Source organism: Danio rerio, chromosome 3 (assembly GCF_052040795.2).
Source record: "Danio rerio strain M-AB ecotype USA chromosome 3, GRCz13ab, whole genome shotgun sequence".
NCBI classification, from domain to species: Eukaryota; Metazoa; Chordata; class Actinopteri; order Cypriniformes; family Danionidae; genus Danio; species Danio rerio.
In genome coordinates, this window is record NC_141023.1 from 14,817,690 (window position 1) to 14,841,129 (window position 23,440).

Here is a 23,440-nt window from a genome sequence, read left to right on the forward strand (position 1 = left end):
CCCCAAAGATTAATCAATCTAATCTCATAGCATGCCGATGTATTAAAAAACAATTTATTTTGACTAACCAGGACCAAAGACAAAAGATGTTTATAGAATTACTGCATCAAACAACAACAAATCTGCATCTTTTGTTAGTGCTGTTAATTGTTTGTGCTTTTTGTTCTGATGAATGAATGAATCATTTGAGCTAATCAATGAGACACAATAATGTGTTCAGATGGATGTTCAGTTTAGGTTGAAGCTCAGAAATCATCCTGGTGAACTGACAAAATAACCTGCAAATTTCCATAATTAAGTTCTAATTATCCTTACAATACATTTTAATGTATTCACAAGGGTTGGACCAAATGTGTATGTATGTGTGTTTGTATATATATATATATATATATATATATATATATATATATATATATATATATATATATATATATATATATATATAGATATATATATAGATATATATATATACATACATACACCGTTTATTATTTCTCAGTTCATTAAATCAGTTCAATTAATAGTGATAAACTGTAATACATTGCATTTTACAGATTAAAAAATAGTATGTTCTACTTAGTAGCCACCTTGACCGATGTATGCAACAAAAATATTGCACAGATTTGTTATTTTATCAAAATATTTTAATTGAAGTTAATTCTTTACATTAAAATAAATCAAATCTTAAATATTATATACACAATGTAAAATTGTAAAAGGTAACTTTCACATGGCTGCAAACACAAGTCAAATGTGTATCGTATATGAAACCCCTGCCCCAAAATAACAGTGTAGACCAAACTCATCACAAGTAAAAAGTCAATTCAATTCAAAGACATTTTCTTTTTGCAAACCACACAATTTTCACACCACATTGCATACAGAACATGGCGCAAGTACAAAAAGGACAAACATCAATAGTTGCATGCGTTTAGGCCCAGACTTCAATGACATCACCGTCCTCCATGTCCAGCTCAGCCGGAGTCTGATTATTGGAGACCCTTGACCCGTCAAAGAGGAATTTAGCCCTCCGTCTTGCACTCACATCCAAACTAGAGACATACTGAGACAGAATGGACCCGATAGGAGCAGTCTAAAAAAACAAATGAAATAATTTAAAAGGGTTAGTTCACCCAAAAATTAACATTGGATAATTAACCACCCCCTCATTTAGTTTCAAACCCGAGACCATTGTTTGTCTTCGGAGCACAAATTAACATATTTTTAGGTGAAATCAGATAGCTCCCTCATCTTCCATAGACAGCAAAGTCCAGGAAAATACATCCTCTGAACAGATGGTATGGCTTCAGTAGTACAAATCGCAATATTATCAAGCTACAGGAATACTTTCTCAGTGTCAGTATAGGGCGCACGTTCATGTTTCACACCTATGACATTAACTTTAATGTGCCTGTACTTGTTTCAAAAAAACAAAGTCATGCTTGGCCACCTGTAGTATACATCTATGCACAGTGTTCATGAATGAGCACCCTATACTGACACTGGAGGAGAAGAAACTGTTGAATAATGTACTTGTTTTTGTTTCATGTGCCCACAAAACTGATCTTGTAGCGTCATAATATTCAATTGAACCACTGAAGGCATTTGACAATGTTTTTCTTTTCTGAACATTGCTGTCAATGTAGGATGAGAGAGCTCTCAGACTTCACCCAAAATTAATTAATTAAATTAATTAATTTGTGATACAAAAGTAAACTAAGGACTCAGTTTTGACATGACATGAGGGTGAGTAAAAAATAACAGAATTTTAATTTTCAACACTTCAAGCTTAACATTACATTTCTTTCAAGAAAACACAAGCGTGAGAAGAACATCTAAAAAGGCATCCAGTACACACCTTCTTCAGTGAATACACCTGCACAGATGATTTCTCTTTGCCTTGCAGTCGCACAGTGATGACATCACTTTTGTCAGTCTCTTCTTGTATTTTTTCGGTTACAACACAATCTAAATACAGCAGAGACGGAAAAAGATGTGTGATTTGTTAAATGTCTACATTAGAAATTCAATAGAATAAATGGCCACTGCCTTCTATTACCTACCTATAATGTCAGCTATGCCGAGGCCGAGCTCACTGACAGACGAGTGAATGGGAAGGTCGATATCTTTCTTTAATAACAGAATTTGGCTGGAAGGGACATTGAGTTTGATGGCCAGTTGTTCCACAGCTTTACTCAAAGGAGCCGTCTGCAACCAAAAGTCAAGTGTACTGCATGATTTGTTTTTTTAAATAATTAGTTAATCATGCATGTAAAATTTTTTAGATCCAAATCAATTTGAATTTCTTTCTTCAGTTGAAAACAAAGGAAAATACACCGAAGAACGTTTAAAACCTGTAGACATAGTGAAAAAGTGAACAGCTACTCATTCCAACATTCCTCAAAATATCTCCTTTTCTGTTTAATAGAAATTTTTGGGTGAACCATCGATTCAAATTCATGTGCCTTTGTACATGATAAATAAACTCCCCTGTTGTGAGCTCTTCTCTGCTGAGATGTTTATTGGCACATAGACAGGTTAACCTGCTACTCGGATGAAATCAACCAATAGCAAACCAGAACAATCCAATCAATTCCTGACCAACAAAAAGAAGACCCGCTCTACATTTTGTTGACTGAAAATTGATATTACATTTGAGAATATGTCCCAATTAGGAAAGACTTTTTGAAGAAAGACACAACAGTTTCTGCAATACTTGACCCACAATACACAGCCACTATGTGGAATGATGCCATCAACAGACAACCGGATGACAAACGGCACATAATAGGGTATATGCCGAGCTAGTGCTGTTCCCATGCTGATACACTTCCGGTGACCTGTTATTGTGAACTTTTTTCCATTTTATACGGTTCCTTATACAGCATCGATGTTGTAATGTCATTAAAATACATTCAGTTAAATAAACTTTAGCATTTATTTAGTTGGCAGGCTAACGCAGAAGCTCCATTGAATATACTGGGGTAAAATAATTGCTCATATTATAAAGATATGGTGAGGGGAAATGTAATTTAATGCAGTGCTTCTTGTACAATCTGAGACCCACTTTAAATCGGATATCACTCAGCTAGTGGAGATCGCTCATTTTTAAAGAAAACAGACCTTAAATGCACCGGATTTTGCATTGGCATTCAATTCGCCGGGAGCGCTTAACCAGGTTACTGGCAAATTAAAAGTCCTATTAGCATGCTTCGGCATATACCCCATTAGGACAATCAGATCCAGATTAGGCTTACGACGGTATCAAATTTTCTTGTGTTTAATTAGTGAAGCTTTTATTCACAGTGTTATTGATCTAAGCAACGGGAAACATTACTTTAGAAGGTATAATTACAAACAAAATACTCTGTGTATTGCTTACATGTTCAGAGTAAACAAAAGTTGCACCCTTATTAAATTTAAAAAAGATTATAAAAGTACAACATGTAACACTTTAAAATAAAAGTCTCTTTAGTAAACGTTAGAAAAGGTTCAAATTATCAGTCAGAAAAAGCCAGGTTTATTTGTTACTAGGATAATAGTTAAAATATAACAGAATTTTATTAGTTATAAACTATTTAATAAACTTACAATTGAGGAAGCATTCGGTAACAAGAGGCGGTAAACAAAACAATTAGATAAAATAACTGTTAGTGTTCAGACAATTAGGTGCTAGAGTAAGAGTATTTAGAAGGAAAAAAAAAAAGGGTTTCTACAGGTGGTTTGTCAAGCCCACTCACCCTCAGTTTTGGGGTCGTTGTGTGGTGAGATGGGGCAGAGAAGAGGGATATATGCATGTTTGTTATCCTGACAGTGCTTCCCACTGGTTTGAAATATACTTGCAGTGGTAGCTGGATTTGAACACCTTTTACCCACATCACATAAATAATTAGATATATGCAACAAACAAAATATAAGTAGATTTTTTTTATTATCAGTTATAAACTTTTTCTTTTCTATGGGTTAAAGTAAAAAAAATAAATCTGTTGATATAAATAAAAAAATGACTTGATTAGCTGTTTCTAATGGTGTACAAATATTCTGCAGCCAATTTAGATGTAATTTCGTCCTCTCCGACTCACCCATGTAAAGTCTATGTGTGGAAAGCACTGCGTGATAAATAGAATTATTAAATATTGGCATATGTCTAATCCAGATTAGAAATAAAAACAATTGACCATTTTTAATGGTGATGTACCCAAGCAACATTGCTATAAAATCTTAAGGTGTACCATCATCTTAAATTGATCAAATTGTCTGTTCTTCATTTGTTAAATCAATGCCAGACTAATTTTGACTTTTGCTCTTTGGTTGATTTGACTTGCTTCTATTGCCCTCATTAATAAGTCACTGTGGTTAAAAATGTATTTTAAAATGTAGTCATATAATGTAAAAGTCATATCAAATTAAACAAAAACAATTCCACTTACAGACAGTATTGGGATTTTGAACAACTCTGTTCGGCAGCGAAACTTTAATGAAATTTCTCGCGCAGAGTCTCTGCCCTCTGTATTGCAGGGACGACGTTTGTGTTTGCTGTTAGATGAAACGATGATGATGTCATCATCATCATCATAGTCATTGACAGGCGAAGGAGAGTTTCTGTATTCGACGACAGGGTCTTGAGGCTCAGGGGACATACACACAAGAGAGCCGATCGCATCCAGTTTCCGGTTGATTTCTCTAAAACAGAAATGGGAAGAAAATAACCATGTCAAATCAGATTGCTCATTTCTGGCCTAACTCGCTGTTCACTGCATGCTATTATTAGTCTTCGCTAAAGCAATAGAACATTAAAGACTGAATGAAGAAATCTAATTTAATTACTCACCGCATTTTTTGGTTGGCCCGCCTGCTCCGTTTCACTGGTGGACTACATGGTGGAGGAGGTGGAGAAGGGGAACGAAGGATTTCCCTGAAGTTGAATTAGACAATGATTTAGCTTACTAATCATCAGATAGATATTTTTCATTTTGATGCAGTTGTCACAATATTAGGACTTTTCACACTTAAAAGGACAGTTCACCCAAAAATGAAAGTTCTGTCATGATTTATTCATCCTTGACTTGTTTCAGACTTGTTTAAGTTTCTTTTTTCTGATGAACACAAGAGAAGATGTACAGAAGAATGTAGGAAAAAACAGCCATCGACTTCCATAGTATTTTTCGTTCCTACTATAGATGTCAATGGCCAACATTCTTCAGAATAGCACAGCAAAATATATTATTTTAGCATTGGTATCGCAATGTGCAGATTTTTTCATATGTTCTTTAATTTATTTTTTATTTTGTGTATATACAAATATTTTTAGTAAAATTGTTTACATTTTATGCAGATGCATTCCAGGAAAAAAAATCATCCCAGTAAATATAATTATGAAAAAATTGCCAAATAGAGTCATTTTGTGAAATTATATTCATATCGTGATATGTATTGCAGAAAAACAAAATATGGCAATGTCAGTTTTTTCCAATATCGTGCAGCCCTACTTCAGAATATCTTGTTTTGTGTTCAACAGAAAAAAGAAGCTCATAACAGTCTAGAATGCGAGTAAATCAGGAGGTTTCTAAGAGTTATATTTAATACTTTTTAACTAAGAGCTTTTTAATACCACGCAGAATAAAATTGAAAATCAATTTTTAGGTACAGAATTTACAAAACTATTTACCACACTGAACACTTTATATATACACACACACAAAGAGTAAAGACCTCAAAACTTTCTTTGAACTGACTAATAATAATAATGTGGATGCAGCAGTACTCTGTGGTAGACCATACATTACTGTTGTAGGCGAGACAGAGTAGAACTAAGAAATGTTGGGTGTTTTCCCGACAGGTTTCCTCCGCCACTGTGATTAAAAAAAAATGTTTTTTTTTACATTGCATGCGAGTCTCCAAAGCTAACAGGTCTTAACCATGGTGCAAAATTAGAGTTGTGTAACCAGATTTCATTAAAATTTGCACGTCTTCATTTGCTAATGTACGGGTTGACACAGATGTCATAAGCTATTGTAGAGCAAATTTCCCATAAGCATGCATTTTAATTGGGTTCCACCCATTTTGTTCTGGGTGACTAATAAACAGATTTTAAGTAGAAATCAAAACTGACAATATTTTCTTTACGCGGTTGGTTCCCTTGCATTATTAAAGACATTTAAAATGTGGATTTAGGACATTTTAAAATGAAAGAAGGACTTGGTTTTAGACTATGAAATCTGCAGACATCCTGTAAATGGTGAGGAATTTTCATTTTTGTTAAAATTATCACTTTAAAAGAGTTAATCTATCGCCATTTTAAATCCTGATTAAACTGTGTTATGCTGGGTTATCTTATTTCACACTGCTCATATAAACAAAATTATTCCTGGGTATTCATTAGCTGACATTACCCACTGTAGTGTAAACCCAGCATTAATGTTATTTGCATATTTGCAAAGTCAGTGTCGCTGATTGGACAAACATAGGTTGCGACTTGTCTACAAAATAGCTCTAGCGTAACGCATCATCTTACATGATGTAGACCGTATCCATAGATATATACACTAGATGTCGCCTGGCCTATTGTTGTCTATTGGACGGAATGCGTCAATAGCGCCGCCATCTTGCTACAGGGTAGCGCTCCTTTAAAATGAATGCGGGACCAAGGTACAGTGGAGGACTGTGGCCATCCAAAGCCAGAGATATACACATATACACATATATCTATGATCGGGAGTTTTCCTGGATGTTAGTGTGTAAATTTTATTTTCAAATTACGAAAATTATAATTTTACATCACTTTTCTACATTGATGGATCAGTGACCACACGGGCATTCCTGACAAAAAGCTTGTGTTTGTGTGTACAGAAATTTACTATTCACCCTCCCTGTTAAATTTGATCTAATCATGTCCTGAAACACAGCTCCTCTCCTGCTTTCACTTCTCATACTGACGGAGGGAGCGATTCGTTTGTGAATGAATCTCCCGAACGACTCTTTCACTAACGTTAGCTGACAATGATACATGTTTCTGGCAGCGCAGCATCTCGTTGTCATATTTCTTTTGCATTGTTTGCTGATTTTATTCAACAAAACTAGCATAAGCCGAGTGTTTAGTGCGTGTGGGTGCTGCTTTGCCTTATGGTGAATGCAGTAAGTGACTGTTAACATCAATAACGTTACCCGATTAGCACAAAAGTTCAGAACATACAAAAAAGCTGTGTTTCAGGACATGATTAGATCAAATTTAACAGGGAGGGTGAATAGTAAATTTCTGTACACACAAACACAAGCTTTTTGTCAGGAATGCCCGTGCGGTCACTGATCCATCAATGTAGAAAAGTGATGTAAAATTATAATTTTCGTAATTTGAAAAAAAAATTACACACTAACATCCAGGAAAACTCCCGATCATAGATATATGTGTATATGTGTATATCTTTGGCTTTGGATGGCCACAGTCCTCCACTGTAAAAAAACTTAATATTACCTATGAAATGTTCTGCCTTTGTGCTTTGATTTCTTTGTTTGCTTGTTTCTACACTCGTAGACAGCGCTAAAGTCCCGCATCTTCACGTAATAACACTGTCTTGACTAGTGCGGTTGAATGACATTTGTCCTGGGAGCACTGTAGCAATGTGGCGGCGCTATTGACGCAGCTCAGGGTCCCTATGCGAAATCTAGTGTATATATCTATGGACCGTATCTAGCAAGTTTTGGACTACTTTGGAAGGAGGAAATTGTGTTCTGGCGACGCAGTGGGTAGTGATTTTGTCATTTTGTAATGACCATTTAATGCTTTTTATATGCAAAAGTGAACTTAAATCAGTATATGTGCTTACTGAGGTTCAGTCTGTTCTGGCTCCTCCTCTGAGCTACTTAGATCAATACTGATTGGCGGTTTCTCTTTACGGGGTGGGGAAGGAGACCACAGAGGACCACCCTTTTCCTCTTCTGCAATGAATAAAGAGAACAAATGCACAAGTGTTACATATAGGCTAAAAGGCTTAATATTGTTCTAAAGTTTGCAGTCAAAAGATTGTTTAACTCTTTATAGGCCATTTATTTAAAACCTCATTGGAAGTCTTGAACTTATGAATGAATGTCAATGATGTTAATATAGGTAACTTAATATAGGTACCCAATAAAGGATTGTTTTCAAAATGCTTTATAGTCACTAAAACAACATACTATGTTTGTCTTAAACTTTTGTCTTTTAATATATTTTAACATATATATGGTTCATTTGAGTGCAAAGCTGTATTGTCAGTAGCCATTAATCCAGTCTGCTCCAGTGTCACACACAAAATACTAAGCACTATTCAAGAAACAGCACAGTTGCTATACAGTACATATTAATATACACTTCTCCGGACACTTTATTAAGTACACCTGTCTAACAGCTCGTTATCGCAAATTTCTAATCAACCAATCACAGCGCAGCAATTTATGCATTTAGGCATTTAGACATGGTCAAGAGGATTTGTTGCAGTTCAAACTGAGCATCAAAATGGGGAAGAAAGGTGATTTAAGTAACTTTGAACATTGCATGGTTTTTGGTGTCAGAGTATTTCTGAAACTGCTGATCTACTGGGATTTTTACCCAAAACCATCTCTAGGGTTTAGAGAATGGTCCAAAAAAAGGGAAAATATCCAGTGAACGGCAGTTCTGTGGGCATAAATGCCTTGTTGATGCTAGTGTGTAGAGGAGAATGGCCAAACTGGTGCGAGCTGATGGAGAGGCAACAGTAACTCAAATAACCACAATGACAATAGCCGCATTTCCACTATCGGGCCAGTGCGAGTCAGGGCTTTTATCGGGCCAATCGCCCGGGAGGTTGAGCAGTGAGGCCGAAATAATGTCGCGTTTCCACTGTCAGGCTAGTAGCTTGCAGCGCGTCACGCAAACCCCGCCCCCAGAACATCCCCCGAAACGGACGTCACTCAATCCGCCCACTTCCGCAGGAATCAGGCAGATAAAGCACACCACATCATCATGAAACGATTAAAATTAGGACAACCAAAACAAACAAATGACACGTTACTGTACAGCAGTACAATGTATGTCTATACGCACATGCCTGTGTGTTCTCAATTATCATATTTATTTACTCGCCAACCGACTGTTGGCATCGAAATCCAGTGGTCTTACCACTAACGGAGGAACCCAGCGCAGGGAGCACACACATCCATAATATAAAACCACATATATAAAATTCTCCTTAAATAACTCAATATAAAATGTATTTTGTGACATCCTCAGTTAGACAGACGCTGTCCAACATTCATCCCAAATGCTCCGGAGAGAACTGAAACTTAAACTTTTCCCTATAGGCTTCATGACACATTAATAGGTGATTCCCTTTATTTAAAGACGTTGCTTATTGTATCTTAAGTAAAGGAAAGTGTTCAGTGTTTCAGCACATAAGAGCAGCACTTAATAAAATAGCCTATAGCCTATATTTTGTTGCGCTCAGCAGCTATGCACTAATAAAGCTCTTTATGTATTTAAAATCTTCTTTTTTAATTTTACCACGTCATATAAAAACATATACACTTGTTTAAGGACAGAACACATTTTGAACTTGCAGTTTTCACCAATGCGTCAAAAAAGTGCTGCACAGCTGGAAGACAGAAAAAAGGTTGCCTAGTTTCTGCTTTCACTCACCTGAAAATGCTCTGTTTGCATGATTTGATTAATATCATCGTATCCAAATACTTTATAAATAATATTTAAAAGATTCTCCGGTGTTTATTGTTTTTAGAAAATATCTTTTAGAAAATATTTTTTTTTCAGTGAGGCTTTTAAAAAATAAAAGTTTAAGATGGCTTTTTAATATTAAGTTTAATATGGCAGTTTGATATAGTACCTAATTGTTATAGCTTTTGTTAGTTTTATATTGGTTTATTTATTTAATGTGATTTTATTATATCCGATATTTGTAATTATTTAAATTATTTCAATAAAGCTTAGGCTATTTTATCTAGATATGACTATTGTTTTGAGCCTACAAAAGTGGACACGAAATTTGTAAAGTTTAATGTCTTTTTGTTGTATTCGTATTGTGTATTATCTCCAAAATAAATGAAAACAATAAAAAATAAAAGAAAAAAGCCGTGCGGCATCAAAAGAGCAGTGAAGGGAGCGCTCTTTTCCTCTGTCTCACACACACACATACAGGCATCTAAACGTGCACAAACACACCTTTTAAACTTTGACAAAAACTCTCGAAAACCTTTACTGTCTGCTGTGTCTTTAATATGGTGTAAAGATTATTATGCGTTATTGAAACAGAAGGATGCAGCAAAGTCACTTATAAATTAAAACTACTTTATTATTTTATGTAACAGCCTTACATTTAAAAGAGAAACATAAGGGTGATCATACAAAAAGACCCCAGCCTATAATTTGTTCCAGATGTTTTCTTTTCCATATTTATTTGTTTGTTTATGTGTTTGGCGCATGTACTCATGTGCGATCTGAAAACTGCCCGCCTGTCCTTTCACTCCGCCCCGGCTGGCCCTCTTTGGCCCAAGGTATTCGGCGGGCCGAAAAAGGCCGGCCGGTGGCCCCAAGAAAGCCCCGATTTGGCCCGATTAGGCCCCGGAAGTGACAGTGGAAACGCGACTGGCCTTGGCTCGCTCGCTTTTAGGAGCTCATTGTACTCAAATGGCCTCCACAGTCACCAGTCCTCAATCCAATTGAGCACCTCTGGTATGTGGGGGAACAGGAGATTTGCATCATGGATGTGCAGCTGACAAATCTGCAGCAACTGCATGATGCTATGATGTCAATATGGAACAAAATCTCTAAGGAATATTTCCAGTACTTTCTTAAATTTATGTCGCAAAGGATTAAGGCAGTTCTGAAGGCAAAAGTGGGTCGTACCTAGTACTAGTAAGGTGTACCTAATAAAGTGGCCGGTGAGTCTATTTAACAGGATACTTTTTTCTGGATGTTTTGATGAACGTAATTTACTTAAAACAAATTAACAACTTTAAGTTTAATCAAAGGTGAACCAATTAATGCCATTTATAATCTTAATGCACCCTAGCTGAATAAAATGTCTTCTTAAAAAAAGTTAATACTAACTGACCCCAATTTTTTTACCTTTACTGTATAACATAAACAAACAATGGCACCATTAATAGTAGTGTTTAAAAGTTTTGATACCTGTAAGATTGGTTTGTTTAAATAATTCTGGCTTCAGATTCAAGGATCTGTTCACCTAAAACACAATAAATAAGATGACATTTGAATAATTTGTTAAGCTCTCAAAGACTTTACGTTAAACAGCCAAGAAATTCCCACCTTGTTAGAGTAAACAGGTACTGTTTGGATGGATGAGGCGTCGATGATGCGGCGGCGTTTGGGAGGTTGTTTTGGAGGGTCTGACACTGGGAGATCACTGTCCGATACCTAAAATAAGCACAAATATGTACTCTCATGGTCTCATTTAGGGTTTAAATGGATGTTTAACAGCAAAACAAATCATGCTAACAGTTAACGCTAGCTGTACATACGTAACGTTAGCAGAATAACAAAATTGTTTTTGCACAAACTTGTTACAGTTAAATTGTTAAACTGTTCGGTAAAAAGCATAAAACTATTTGAAAGACATAATGATGAACTACTTATAATAACTTAACTTCTAGTTAATAACTTAACGTCAAAATAGATTTCTGAAAGTAACGTTAACGTTAGGTTTTGAATAAAACGTAACTTAACGTTACACCTGAACATCCGTATCCAAATCTGACTTTACAAAAAGCTAATAACGTTGATTATGAGCTAAATAATGTAGCAGATAGAAATTTAATTTAACTAAAATCAATAATATTTCACATTTTCTGTATTACTGTTCATTAATCGACTGATTAAATTAACGTTAGCTAACGTTGCCGCGCTATCGCACAATAGTTACACAGACCTCAACATTTAGGGTTGTGTTCTGAAATTAACTATTTAAACTACGTTTCAGATTAAAACACAGAGTACGAACAGCAATAAATAAAAACCAAAACTGAATAACTGTTTTAACCGAGAACTCACCGTTTCAGCCATAGTCCTTTTGTGCGGGCTCATTCCCGTGCGCGCTCTCGCCGTGACGTCACAGAACAAATTTGGACTTAAAAGTCTCCCGACTTTCATGATAAAAATATAATAATAAACCCATTCATCTAATTCTTCAGCAAAGAAATCGTATTGTCCATTTCATCGGACTGCATTAAACAATAATATAGACTGGAGAAAAGCTTTGTTGTTGCCTCATAAATACTTTCTTCCTAATAGAACGCAAGAAAGCCACTTTAAAATATTGCAGAAAATATATCCGACTAACTCATTTGTTTCCAAATATGTTGATGTTCCGAGTAATTGTACATTTTGTGGTAAGGATGATGAAACTTTAATACATTTATTTTGTATGTGTGACTTTGTTCAGAAATTTTGGTTCGACCTGTATCATTATTTAAACACTCCTACCTTTGCACAATCTTTTAGATTAAAATACACTGAAAAAAAATTCAAAGATGATTCCTTGGATTTACTCAAATTTTTTTATGTTAAGTGGTTGTAAACAATTTATTTGGGCTGAATTTAAACAAACAAATTAAGTTGAACATTATTAAACTTAATTTGTTTGTTTAAATTCAACATAAATAAATTGTTTGCAACAGTTCTGCATGCAACACTATTTTCAGAGTAAATGATTTGTTATTACTCAGATTCTGCACATAAATCTAAAGTATTTATCTTCAACTTTTTTATTTTGGTTGGAAAATTCATACATGAACAAAAATGCATTACTTATTTGAGCAGATTGAGTAGAGGAAACTGTCTCACCAATAAAGTTAAAGAGACAAATAAACTAATTCATTTAATTTATCCAGTGAAACAAGTTGTTACGTTTTTTTTAGCGACATGGAATCTGCATGCACTTTTTGTGAATTAGAGGAGGAATTGATAAAACACCTATTTTTTTTAATGCACGAATACCCAAATGTTTTGGTTTGATGTTGATTATCTTATATTTAAACTTACAAATAAAAAAATTAAGTAGTTTTGTAAAGATTTGTTTGACACAATAATAATAAAATTTTGGAGCAATTTTTAAAAATTAATTTAATGATTATATATGGGAAGAACCATGTACACAAACAGAAATGGTTTAATGATAAACTAACATGTATTTGTTTAAAATTGATCTTGAGCATTATATCGAAACCCTAAAAGACATTAAAGATAAATAAAACTATAAGGTTGTATGAAATTTTGTAATCATTTTCTGTGCAAATTTCTGTGTTGTTGTGGTTTTGTTCTCGGTGATCTTTTATATATAGCCTACTGGGTTGTGCAAAATATTTTCTAAAACATCTAGCAGGAATTTGTGTATAACTCGTTAGTTGATTATGAAGACAAAAAAAATAGTTAAAATAAAAATAAAATTACAAAAATCCAAATATTAAAAGAGCAGCATTTTGCTAAATACTATAGTCCTTTATATCCTGATGTGTTGTTTCATATATTCGTTTTTTATTTCACTTGCTGCATTCGTTATTTAATGTTTAAATACTAAAACAAATAACAGCCATTGCTTGAAAGGTTATATTTTACTATCAAAATGTAGTATATTTTATATCATTATTAACTTTTGATATAAAACTGCTGTGCAGTTTAATAATTGTTAAAAATTAAATAATTTAAGTGCTATATTGTTCATTAGTGAAAGTGCCCGCTCTCTTTTGATAAGGCCAGTCCAAAAATATATTTCTTCCACTAATACAAATGCACTATTATTGTTGCATTGTCACTGTTTTAATTTTCTGTTGTGTACGAAGATTTTAAATATATTATTTATTTCCCCTCCAATAATTTTCAGTCATCACGTTACATTTTGGTCATTTTCCCTCCAAATAAAAGTTGCCCAGAGCTGCGCAACATGCAAACTTTAGATAAATACCGTTGCTGTTACATGTAGCTATATTTAACACCCTTATAGGAGAGAGTGGCATTACAGTGTTTAGTCATGCATTTGCTTTCGCTTTTACACATAAACATAAAAAAACTTTCGACTTTTAATTAAATTTAATTAAACAAAGGAAGCCAATTACATTGCGTTACCATGGCAATGCGTTTTGTGTAACGTTCCAAAGAGCTTTGATGCACCACGACAGTGGAAAATGAAACCGTATCTGTGCTGTTTGGCCCGGAACAGAACAGTTCAGCATAAAGAACGGTTCAGTACGATAATGGAAAAGTGGCTTTTGATGTAAGAAAAGATGTAAGCACTGTATTCCTCAATTTTTTTGTATGCTACTGTTCTTGTTATGCAATAAAAAAATTATTTAAAAAAAAAAAAAGTCTCTCGAATTCTCTCAACCATTAAAAAAGTTTCATATTTTGTTGACGAGGGGATCATGCAAAGAAGATCTAGTAGGGCACAATTAGTTGTATAACTATTTTGTAGAATAAATAAACAAACTCAAAGTACAGTAATAGCCTTTATGCTTTAATCTAAAAGTATAGATTATTCTTAAAATAACAATAATAATGTAATTCAAGATCAAGATTGTAATTAAATATATTAAAAGTATTATACAAAATGATTTAAAAAACATCTGCCGTAAAAAGATTATACTGATTGACATTATTTGGATTATGTATGCCTGAATATCTGTCGTAGTTTTACTTAAAAACTTGTGTTTTTGAATTGTTTAGAGTCCAGACAATATATTTGTGTGCCTTTTTTCATTCAAACGAACAGGATTTATTTACTTTAGCACAACTCATTTGCATTTAGATCCACAAAAACAGAGTGAAAAAGATGCAGTACAAAATATACGGCCCAGTAATATGTACATGTTAACAAAACAAAAAAAGGAGACGAATGCACATTAAAACAGAACAAACTCTCAATTCAATCACACCAATCATGCAGGCTCTTTCTAAACACAACATCCTGCTTTCGTACATTTCGGTCACTTCTTCTTGTTCTCCTTGCAGGCCACTACATATCTCTGGGCGACGTTAAGAGGTGGAGAATAACCATCAGCATAAGATGTGTCCTCAAACAGAACCGAGTAGTCATCTTGAGGCTGGAAAAAGAGGTCAGGTGTGTCAGATGTGAATGAACTATTCTTCATCTCACACACAAACGATCTAGTGTTGACATAAAACCACAATGGTCACATAATGGTCTTCATTACATCCTATAAGACTAAATATCATGATAGATGAGATAAAGCATTCAACGCAGCACTGTTACAAACCTCAATCATGCACAATTTAGACTGACAACTGTTAAAGTCTTTTCCTACACTTAATTTAGTCTTTAACCCATTTTACACAGCAATACCAGTAAATTGCTATAAAACTAGCAGAACAACTGTAACAGTAAATAAAAGTAAAGTGCCCTCAATTTACAACAACTCATTCCAGAAAACTGCCAGATCAAATTATCCAATATTTGTAGAAAGGGCTTGTTCACACATTTACTATTAAAGTCTGTATGTGAAATAGGAACATTTTCTCTAGTTTGAGTTTAGTTTTGCTCACCCGATGCGGTGGTGTGTGGATCAGAGCTCTGTAAAAGCAGGTGGTCTGTGGATAGAGAGCCAGAACCAGCTGATCTTTACTGAACAGGGCCTCTGGGTCCGTCTCAGGATTTGCTTTCCACTGTGGGAGAGGAATTATTCTTCTTCGACTCAACGTGTGTCTCCTGAATACAACAGCAGATGAGTAAATAAGGAACATATGCACGCCATTATTTGTTTCTCTATTTAATCAAACTGCTATTTAAAATTTTAAGTACATATAACTTTTAAAATATTTTCCAAAGTATTAGCTTATGCCATCCACAGCTTGATGTATTTGATCAGACACATTAAAATATAACTTGGCAAATATATCAGAATACATTTTTAACAGCCATTACTCTAGCCTTTATCATAAGCGAAGTACAAGAGTATTCATAGTGAGTGCATTTTCAGTTATCTCACAACTTGCATGATACAGCCAAATGTACAATATACTAGCCTAGAGCGCCATCTTCTGTTAAAAACTACAGATGTATGAAATCAATATTGAAAACAGATATGCTAGGAAATATTTTTTTGAAACTAAATATATATTTTAAATACTATAAATAACTAAATTACTTTTAGTTTATAAAACATTTATAACACTGTAAATTTCCTTTATTGTGACTTTTCATACATTTTTTGTGTCCTTGCAGCATAAAAATTATATATATTTTTTTAATCTTCATTGAAAAAACAGTCTATCCGACCCTTTTAAACCTCCAAAATTGTGTATGGGTGAGAAAATAAGACAAAACTGATAAATGGAACTGTACGTACTCTTTACCCTCTTCATCAATATCATCGACCTCATACCTGGGAAAGAAATCATCACATTACCATATTGCTACCATTTCACACAAAATAAAATGAAATAAGCCAATCCCAGATAACAACTGCTAAATAAATACTTGTTAGTGGAGTGATTGTAGCTGACAACTTCAGCAAGAATCCACTGTTCGTCACCATCCACAGCCTTCACTCGAGCCGCCACTTTGTCCCCCTGCTTAGCCACATAGTCGCTGCTTGCAGGTATAGCGCCACACAGAGGTGGAGGACTGAAAGAGTAAGAAATCTTTAGTGACTTATAACAACAATTTATCCACTACACAATTAGATTTATTTATTTTTTAGGGGGGGGGGGGGGGTATTATTATTTTTAGTTGTTTTTTTTTTTACCTTTATTTTTATAGCACAGTAGAGCAGAGACAGGAAAGGATGGAGAGAGGAAAAACATTGGCAAAGAGCCTCGAGCCGGGACTTGAATTTGGGTCACTGTAAGCACCTCAGTGCTATATGTCGAGGGACTAACCACTAAGCTATTAGCACTGACAACATTTTCTAAAATGAACCGAAGAGGCAGGTACAGAATGGTACCTTTCGCCAGGTTTGCCGATCCATAGCGGAAGTGTCATGGCTGACTGTTGTAAAAGGGTCATCAGGACTCCTCTGCGCATGGTCTTTCTGGGTGGGTCATTGTCGCTGTACACTCCTGCCATTCTCGCAGCTGCAGAAAGGGGAAAATATAACAGTGTATACAGGAATTAGAGAGTGAAATTCAATAACTTTTAGGAACATTTTAAAGACTCTTTCCATACATTAGTTTTCAACTGGTAACATTGGCCGTATTTTAATGTACTAAATATAGCAATAAATATGGCATTATAGTTTAATATAGAGTTTAATCATAATGGATTAAAAGTTTATCCCCTGCAGGCATTTCAAAGAGATTAACAGAAACATTTATGAGTTTTCTTTTCTTTTTTTAATGAGCACAAAAATAATGTAATTTAACAAGTGAAGTGAGAGTAAATAGTGAGTACATTTTAATCTTTGAGTGAGTGACTGTGTGAACATTTCAATATTTTATATAATATATAAAACATTTATTTTTTAGTAACTTCAAGAAAGATTAAATAATATAAAATGAAGACTAGGCAGTGTTGATTATTCAATAACTGTCCCTGAATAATGATTAACTGAAAACTATCATTCCCTTATTTTAACTATAATTTATTTATATATGTTTGTAATTTATCTGTTATATATTATTTGAGATTCACTCCCTTACAAAATCCCCCTAACAATCCAAATAAACCTTAAATTTTAATTACATTGCAATATATATCACAGAAATACAAAACATAGTAATGTCAGATTTTTCTAAAATCACGCAGCCCTAATTCAAGTATACAGATATTTGTTAAACTAATTTCCATGAATTTTCCAAAACTTTGTGGATTTTTCTGTTTTTCCAAAACTTTTCCAGACTTTTCCAAAACTTTTTATTAATGTTTATATATATATATATATATATATATATATATATATATATATATATATATATATATATATATATATATATATATATATATATATACATAAACATTAATAAAGTCACATGATCAAAATAATGCAGACAGAGACCAAATGGTGTAAGTCAGGGGTGTTCAAACTCGATCCTGGAGGGCCAGTGTCCTGCAGATTTGAACTCCAACTTGCCTCTAAACACCTGCAAAAATGTTTCTAGAAAGCATATTAAAAGCTTGATTAGCTAGCCCAGGGGTGTCTGATTGGGGTTGGAACTAAACTTTGCAGTTTGGACATGCCTGTTGTAAGTGAAGTGTCAATAGGTTTCCGCAATTGCCTGATGCAAAAATCCTACACTCACCAATCCGTCTCTCCTCCAAAAGAGATTTAATTTCAGCAATTTTGTCAAGCGCCCGTCGAAGTATACTGCGGAAGGGATTGAGATAAATCAGATCGTTTAACACTGTAAAACCTGATTTATAAAGAAAGAATACATTGATTCAGACTGAGGAAAAGAAGGTGTGCACTCTGACACAGTTGTTGTTTGTTATTTAGTTATATGGCCAAAAAAGGCATGATGAAATTCTAAAAGCTTGCATCTAAACAATGAAATCTTTCCATGCATAGCTGACTAGTTACATGAAATTCATATAATTATGAATTCATATCTTAATAATATACTTGATAGGATTGTATTTATTTTTAAAACAACACAATGCTCATTCCTCAAAGGCCTAATGCATCATATTTGATGCTTAAGTATTTTCTAAAATTAGTTTATACTTTGATTAATCACATCCAAAATTACGTACAAACTTAAAATATCTATTATGTATAAATAAATATATGTATGCAAATATTTGAGACTTTTTTTGTATTTGGATATAACATATATATATATATATATATATATATATATATATATATATATATATATATGTGTATATATATATATATATATATATATATATATATATATATATATATATATATATATATGTGTGTGTATATATATATATATATATATATATATATATATATATATATATATGTGTATATATATATATATATATATATATATATATATATATATATATATGTATATATATATATATATATATATATATATGATACAAATGTAGATTTATGTATGTGTGTTAATCATATGTCAAATTGTCAAACAGACTTTATTTTAAATGTAATTAATTACAATTAATCTTTGCCCAGCCCTATTAATAATCAAGTAAATATGTACATAATCAAACATAATCAAGTGTTTGTTTTGCAATTTTACTAGCTCTTAAGACATCCTAGTTGCTGAAAAAAATACTTAATATACATCATTAATTTGTGTTGTTAATTGCCTTGTATACAATTTTAGGTATAACTCTGTACTTTTGAGAGACTTTGGCAAAAGTACCACAAGGTGGCGCTATATAGTCTTACATTTTCAAGGCACTTTCAGTTCAAGTGAAATGAAACAAGTCAACACTGAATAGAACAATTTCAACATCTGGTCCTCATGTACCTGTTGCTAAAATAAAATTAAAGTAAAAATGCATCACTTGCATTAATATACATGTGCATCAAGAGAAACCAAACGCAAGCAACATTCACTTTAGCTTACCTGCATTCTGCCTCAGCATCTGCTTTAGCTGTGGTGTAAAGACCTCTCAATTTAGTCCGATAATATGGAGAGGCTGAGGAAGAAGATATAGCATATTCAATGTGGGGCAAATTAAATTCACAGATATGATTACATTTGTGATTACATTTGTAGGCCTTACTTTTATTTTCTGTCTGCATCCTTTCATGTGTTTTCTGGATGTTGAGAAGGTTGTGTTCGCTTCTCGATCGCTCTTCCTGTGAGTGTTTTACAGAAATGAGGATATAAATACCATGTGAGGTTAAACTGAGCAGAAAAACTCTTTAAAAAATAAGCTTTCAAATCGTGTTTATGCAGTAATTCTACAGAAGTGTTCAGTGAAGAGCTCTTAAAGTTATCCAAAATTAAAATGTAATCACCATTTACTCACACAAGTCAGGTGGCTCTAAAATTGTATGAGTTTCTTTGTTTGTGTTCAACACAAAAGAAGATATTTTGAAAAATGCCTGAAAACAGCAGCCACCGACATCCATGGTAGAAACAAAACATACTATGGAAGTCATTGACTGCCGCTTTTTGTCTTTCTTCAAAATGTTTTCTTTGATGTTCAACAAAACTCAAACAGGTTTGAAAGAAGTGGAGGACGAGTAAATGAAGACAGAATTTAAATTTTGAGGTGAACTGTCCTGTTAGAACCATTGATTTCTTAGTGTAAAGAACATTTGAATAAGATTCTAAAGCAGGAGATTTTTAAACTGGGGTCCAGCAGGCCACAGGGGAATTCAAGGAGGTGGATGGAAATGTACAAATGTTAAAAAAATAAATGAACAATTAAAATGAAAAGAAATATTAATAAAAAATGAATTAATAAAATTAAAATAAGATTAAAATATTTTAAAAAGAAAAACTGGAATAACGGGATTCAAAGAATAATAATTATACACGAATTAAAACAAAAATGATTCAATTTAGATTCAAAGGAGTAATCTCCGATTTCATAAAAAAACAAAAACAAAAAACTGCGATTAAATGCAATAAAAAAATACAAATTAGATTACTAGGAATACATTTTTATTTTAAACAAGTAAATTAAATAAATGCATAAATGCTGTACTACAAGTTGGAGATTTTAGCCTATAGCCTATATAATGTAACTTAACAAAACTTAACAAAAATAAATGCTTACCAAATACTATTTTATTTTACTCCAGACAAAACTAATTTTAACATTGTATTTTCTAGATATTTTTTTATTAATAATACAATATTAATTACATATCAAATAGATTATGGAAGTCCTTTGCACAGGAGTGAACAGATTTAGGGACCATGCATCTAAAATATTGAAAACCTGTCATCATAAATTAAGGTAAAGTTGGTTTTATATTGGCACATTGGTTCAGTGACAAGCTCCCTATATTGTTTACCATGGTAATTTTGAATTTCAGTCGAAAATCACATGCAAGTATGACTTGAAAACAACATTAGCACTATTTATTTGATTGTGAACAATGTTATACTTAGACAGTCATTGGCTGCTAATATGCCAACTTTACCTCCAATTCATCTAAATGTTTCACAGATGTTAGAAATTATTCACTGAACCATCAATATAAACATAGCAACTCTATTTTTGGAGTAAAGTGATTGTTTTATAAAGCCATATACTACAGTGCTGGTGCAAACTCACCTGGGTTTGCTTTATGAGCTGATGCAACTCATTTAGCAACTCAGCGATTTTGGTGTCTGCTGACACTAAAGCCATTATACCTGTAAAAAAGTTATTTTGATTTAGTTATAATAAATAAGACTGGAATTAAAGCAACCCTCGAGAAGATAAACATATAGCTTTTGACTATACTTTTGTTGCTAAACATGGACGTGTATACACTCCATAAAATCTGAACAACACTTAACACATTAAACAAAAACGGAGCACTTCGATAATGCTAGTAATAACAAAGCATTTAGCTGTACGTGTTATTTGTGTAGCTGATATGCACATGCATAACAGACCTCAGATCACGCCCTCCGCGCGCACGCAGATTAGCAAGAAAAGCGCCAATCTCACCTTCCAACACACGACTGCGAGATTCTCTCCAGATTCACCTTGTGTATTAGTACACGAACTACAATCGAAAAGCATTAATTTATTAAAGAGTAACGAATTTTAAGCGTTTGTTTACGCTTTCCGATATTTTGTTAGCTTACTAGCTAGGCCTCGTACGGACACTGTGAAGGGACACATGGAGTGTTTTTTTCAAACGCCCTATTGAGAAAGAAGCTTAGGAGAGCATCAGGCTTCAGAGCAGAGATGCCCAAAGTAGGGCCTTAAATTTGGCCCACCATCCCATCTGAGAAGAGAGGGAGAATGATGAGGATGATTTATAGATTGTTATTATAATTTAATGTACCATTTTATGTGTTACAAAAAAGCTATCTGAAATTAAATGCTCAATTTAAATGGTTTAAGTTTATCGTATTTAGTTTAAAATGTACACACTGTCACCCAATGGATAGACAACAATGCAGAGGCTTTGGTGAGTGAATCAAAGCAAGGGCAGATTCTGACTAGTGCATACAGCACTGAACTACACTGTTATAAATGTGATTTGTTTTTATTGCAATATGTTAAAGTTATACTGCATTAGTTAATTCGATTCAAAGTAATGTTTTTTATTTGTAAATATTCTGGAAGTAATTAGAAAATTACACATGGCAACTTTATAGTTGGGTATATTTGTTTTCGACCCATGGCTATCAATGATATTTGGATTTTGGCCCTTTACACGAAAAGGTTTGTGCACCCCTGCTTTAGATGGATAAATTACATCTAGTGGATACACATGTTAATAAATGATGCAAACGTTTATAAAATTTATAACTCTAAATGTTACCTTAAAAATAGACAGTGTTATAACATTAGGGCACGAAACATAATCAGACGATTATGAACCATAAAAATACAGGGTCATTATGAGTTATCTTCATTATTATCATCTACATCAGCACATTAACCCACATGCTGGGTTACCCGGTGCAGAACTTTTAGTGGTTATTATACATTGATGTCAGATTATTTTATTATAGCAATTGTGCATCTGGGGCGACACAGTGATTCAGTGGTTAGCACTTGCTTCAAGTCCTGACTGGGTCAGTTGGCATTTCTGTGAGGAGTTTGCATGTTCTCCCCGTGTTGGCGTCGTTTTCCACCGGATGCTCCAGTTTCCCCCACAGTACAAAGACATGCGCTAAAGCTTAATTAAATAAACTAAATTGGCCGTTGTCAGGCATGGGCAGATGTAACCCGGATAACCCAGGTTACTAGTGGGTAGTACACAGCAATAGAAAAAATAGAAATACCCTTAGAAATATGAAAAAACATTGGCAGAATACTCGATTAAATAATATATACTACATTTATTTATTTACAATATATAAATAATTTATAATACAGCACTCGAGGGAGTAGTGCTTTAGAATGACATCGTCGTGCTTTACACTGTAGCAGCAGATCAGCTTTACAAACAATAACAAATCTCTCTTGTCTGTTAGCTTGTGTTTACCGTTGCTATGGTGATTCAGTGTTCGCAAGGGAATGCAGAGATGTAAGTTGTTATATTAATAACAGTAGAAAACTATTAGATTTCTATCTTTTAATGTTTTAAATGCGTATTGACTGTGAAAAATGACCATTAATATGATGCTGAAATGATTTCTATCATATATTTTTAATGAAGGATTGAGAGAAAAAACAAGATTTGTATCTGAGAGTGAAATCTGCACACGAGTGCCACCTGGAGTTTTCCTGATTTTCGCTTTCATTTTGATTACCTTGGTGAGTTCGTGTTTTTTTTAATTGTTTTTATTTTAACATGATTTAAAGTAGTGTCAAAATGTGGTATTTGAGGAACGTTATGATCAGTGTGTGTATATGTAAATGTGCATATGAAGCGTGTATAT

The 23,440-nt window shown here is 33.6% G+C and overlaps 3 protein-coding genes and 1 long non-coding RNA gene across 18 annotated transcripts in view; 2 read left to right on the forward strand and 2 right to left on the reverse strand.

Moving 5' to 3' along the window:
- Window positions 1-622: 622 nt before the first annotated feature.
- Window positions 623-12,113, reverse strand: nfatc2ip (nuclear factor of activated T cells 2 interacting protein). Of its 8 annotated transcripts, none has more exons than XR_015479596.1 (9): window positions 12,035-12,088; window positions 11,294-11,401; window positions 11,156-11,210; window positions 7,824-7,935; window positions 4,832-4,915; window positions 2,780-4,683; window positions 2,064-2,707; window positions 1,859-1,968; window positions 623-1,093 (listed from the first exon to the last, which is right to left on the reverse strand). XR_015479596.1 is itself a non-coding variant. In NM_001327756.2 (9 exon segments), coding segments are annotated over 9 exon segments (1,062 nt in total). In that variant the 5' UTR covers window positions 12,068-12,113; the 3' UTR covers window positions 623-931.
- On the forward strand, window positions 8,290-14,846 carry LOC147845557 (uncharacterized). Its single transcript, XR_015480536.1, has 2 exons — window positions 8,290-13,290; window positions 13,324-14,846. It is a non-coding gene; the product is annotated as an uncharacterized LOC147845557 (long non-coding RNA).
- Window positions 14,727-21,713, reverse strand: sgf29 (SAGA complex associated factor 29). 4 transcript variants are annotated; one of them, XM_087242608.1, is made up of 10 exons: window positions 21,549-21,713; window positions 21,139-21,247; window positions 19,659-19,783; window positions 19,499-19,571; window positions 18,233-18,297; window positions 16,939-17,068; window positions 16,473-16,619; window positions 16,342-16,377; window positions 15,539-15,701; window positions 14,727-15,078 (listed from the first exon to the last, which is right to left on the reverse strand). In XM_087242608.1, the coding sequence occupies exons 2-10, from the start codon at window positions 21,240-21,242 to the stop codon at window positions 14,962-14,964; spliced, it is 960 nt and encodes a 319-aa protein (XP_087098734.1). In that variant the 5' UTR covers window positions 21,243-21,247; window positions 21,549-21,713; the 3' UTR covers window positions 14,727-14,961.
- doc2a (double C2-like domains, alpha) overlaps window positions 14,993-23,440 on the forward strand; it is a 206,381-nt gene continuing 197,933 nt past the window's right edge. For 3 of the 5 annotated variants that reach the window (XR_015480529.1, XR_015480530.1, XM_087244103.1), the window contains exon 1: window positions 14,993-15,095. The gene's annotated coding sequence lies outside the window, so the exon portion shown is untranslated. Of the gene's footprint in view, window positions 15,096-15,560; window positions 15,722-23,440 lie in introns of those variants that run through there. The other 2 variants (XM_087244104.1, XR_015480528.1) reach the window with 2 other exon arrangements.